The 3,054-nt window shown below is 34.3% G+C and overlaps 1 protein-coding gene across 1 annotated transcript in view; it reads left to right on the plus strand.

Moving 5' to 3' along the window:
• The window catches only part of VPS8 (VPS8, CORVET complex subunit), a 271,667-nt gene that overhangs the window by 66,293 nt on the left and 202,320 nt on the right, over window positions 1-3,054 (plus strand). Inside the window, exons 20-21 of the mRNA XM_023508657.1 lie at window positions 329-375; window positions 1,363-1,452. Coding sequence (XP_023364425.1) covers window positions 329-375; window positions 1,363-1,452 — 137 coding nt within the window. The remainder of the gene's footprint in view (window positions 1-328; window positions 376-1,362; window positions 1,453-3,054) is intronic.

Raw genomic sequence — 3,054 nt, forward strand, 5'->3', positions numbered from 1 at the left:
ATTGTTGTTTGGCGGGTCCAGGCTGGGGATTCGAACCCACCACCTTAGGTGTACGTGGCTGGCGCCTTAGCCGGTTGAGCTATAGGCGCCGAGCCTAAAATTATTTTTAAGGAAAATTTACTATTAGAACAAAAGAGAAGTGCATTGATATGCTCTCTGGTGTGAAGGATGTGCGGGATTGCTATCATGGCATATTATCTGACAATTGATACCTAGGGACTGTTATAATTGCCTCAATTGTTAGCACACATTAAGAATAGAAGACACACAGTTTCACTTCTGGAGATATGGACTAAATTATTATTTCTTCGATTTTACATCTTTACAGGATTATCAGGGGATGCCAGCAAGCGAAAAGCAGTTGTTGCAGACCGAGTGAGTATTTTTAATAAGGTCATTACTATGATACAGTACAGATTTGCTTCTGGTATTTGCTCATATCTTCAGGTATAAGTAGGTAAATGGCTGCAATCAAGGAGAGAGTTTGTAAAAAAACAAGTCAGCTTATATCTCCCTGGTGTCATCTTAAATACTTTTTAAATTCCTTCTTAACCCCTCTTCTTTTATCCCTTAATTTAAAGACCCATGGAGTGTTTCTTATGTGGGTTTTACTATTTGCCGTAATGTCCGATTATGTTAGTTGCAAAGATGACAAAGATGTAAAATAGTAGTAAAACAAAGATGACAAAGTAGTAAATGGCCAAAAAATAGTAGAAATCAGGAGGAAAACCCAGGGATCTAGATTATTTATGAACCAAATTATACCCCGTGAAAAGTTGACATTTGTTAGTTCTTATGAGATATACTATATGTGTAAATGTTTGTGTTGCCTGGAAGTAGCAGAAAGGGTTAATGTTTTAATATTATTACTAATTACCATAAATATGATCGATGCTAATATTTAATGTTATCCTTCTGTTCCTGGTAGTTGGTTGAATTCATTGATTATAAATGCATTGGTAAAAATTATATTCCAAATTAGTATACACTAATGGAAAACATGAGTAGAAATTGGCCACTCTTTAGCCTCCAAATGATTTGCTCCTCCATACTCTTTAGAGAAACTCAGCAGAGGATTACTGAAGAGCTCAACTTTAATTTTTTATTTCCTAAACAATATATTACTAAAGTCTAGAACATGAAGGTATTTCTTAAGAAAGATTAGCAAGTTAGTTCTAGCCCAGAGTGAAAGAAATTAGGCTAGGATTAAAGAAAAATTGGGAAACAAAGACACTAAATATTTTAATTATATTTTTATTATTACAAGCCTGATTCTGTGTTATTTTGGAGGCCACATATATTAAAAATGGAAGAATTTTAGAGATAACCTTTCATTCCTATGCAAGGCTATTTTCCTTACAGATGGTAGAAATCCTATTCCATTATGCAGATCGAGCTCTGAAAAAGTGCCCAGACCAAGGAAAAATCCAAGTGATGGAGCAGCATTTTCAGGTACACCTTTGCGTCTAATAGTGTTGTGAATAGCTGTAATACTGATCTTTTGTATTACTTGAGAATGTGACTTTCATGGTATAGGTGAACATTTTTTAGTATTTAAAACTTTATTTCAGGGCTTATGGAACATCTAAGTGATTAATTTTAAAGTAATGGGCATACAGTTAACTAGAAACAGATGCATAAAATGTTGTGGCATGTTAGCGCTTAGCTACTTAGCACTGTGTAGAAGGAAAGGATATATGTTAATATATGAAGATGCACACCTGTAAATTGACACCGTGTAGTGGCTGACACCTTGTTGATGACTAACATTATGGTAAGTAGGCTATTCAGAGAAGAGGTGTTCTGCCAGGGTTTAAATTTAGTTCTTCTAGGAGCACCTGTGATTCAAGAATAGCTCAGTTACAAAAAAAAAAAAATTATGATCTCTAAAATATGCTAATGAAAGACCTTTAGTTTATCCTGCAACTTAATGAAAGTGAAAGGAGTAATTTAAAGACCTGTGGAGTATTTCTTACGTGGTTTTTACTATTTGCGGTGATCTCCAATTATGTTAGTTGCAAATTTGTTTTTCTTTCCCCATCCCTATGCTCTCTTTTCCTTAACCTCTTTTTTTTATTGCTATATAATATTTTATGTATTTATAAGTAAATAAATATTTATAGGTACATATTTATAGGTAAATATTTTACATATTTGATATTGTATTACATGCATAGATTATGTAATGATCTATATAAATTTTAAGTGTGCTTTTTTTCTTCTTGAAAAATGATACTGGTATTAAGATAGGGATTGCATTGAATCTATAGATTGCTTTGGATAGTATTATCATTTTAATGATATTTCTTTTTTTTTTCCACATAAGGAAGCACTTATTTGAAGTTTAACATGAAGTCATACAAACAAAATGTATATAAACACAAATCCACATTGAGTCATAACACAGATAGCAAAGGACGAAGTAAAAACAAAGAAAACTAATTGGCAGCTACATACAGTTGGACACATTTGTGTCTTGTATACAGGAAAGTCTTTTACAGAATAATCATCTTAGATCAGTACAGTAGAAGACCAGTCTTCACTGTTGTCCTGCAAGATGGGTTACGTTAGCATTTCCTCCTGTTTCTCTAATGTCCTCCTTTAGTATGGCTGGTAATAGTTTTGGTGACCCCCTTGAGATGCCTTGCCATAAGTGCTCTGTTGGCCACTGTAGTCTGCATATCCCTGTCCATATCCATAGTTCCCATAGTTATACCCAGTATAATCATACCCACCATAGTTACTATAGTTTTGATCACCACCATAGGCAGTATTGTAATTTCCATATCCTTGATCATAATAGTTATTTAATCCTTGGTTCCAGTTTTGGCCTTGACCTTGGCCTCCACTCTTAGTACCACCTTGTCCATGGACACAGCACCTCTTCCTCCTTTCTGTTGTTGCTGTTGCTGCCTATATACTTCTTTGGGCTGTGCAACTTTGATTTCACACTTCCCAGAACCAATGTGATGGTATCTGCTTTCTAACAATTTCTTTACTTGCTCCTCATCTGTATATGTGATAAAACAAAATCCTCTCCTTTCATTTGTTTTT

Source organism: Otolemur garnettii, unplaced genomic scaffold (assembly GCF_000181295.1).
Source record: "Otolemur garnettii isolate 467f Iridium unplaced genomic scaffold, OtoGar3 scaffold00263, whole genome shotgun sequence".
In the NCBI taxonomy this organism is placed as follows: domain Eukaryota; kingdom Metazoa; phylum Chordata; class Mammalia; order Primates; family Galagidae; genus Otolemur; species Otolemur garnettii.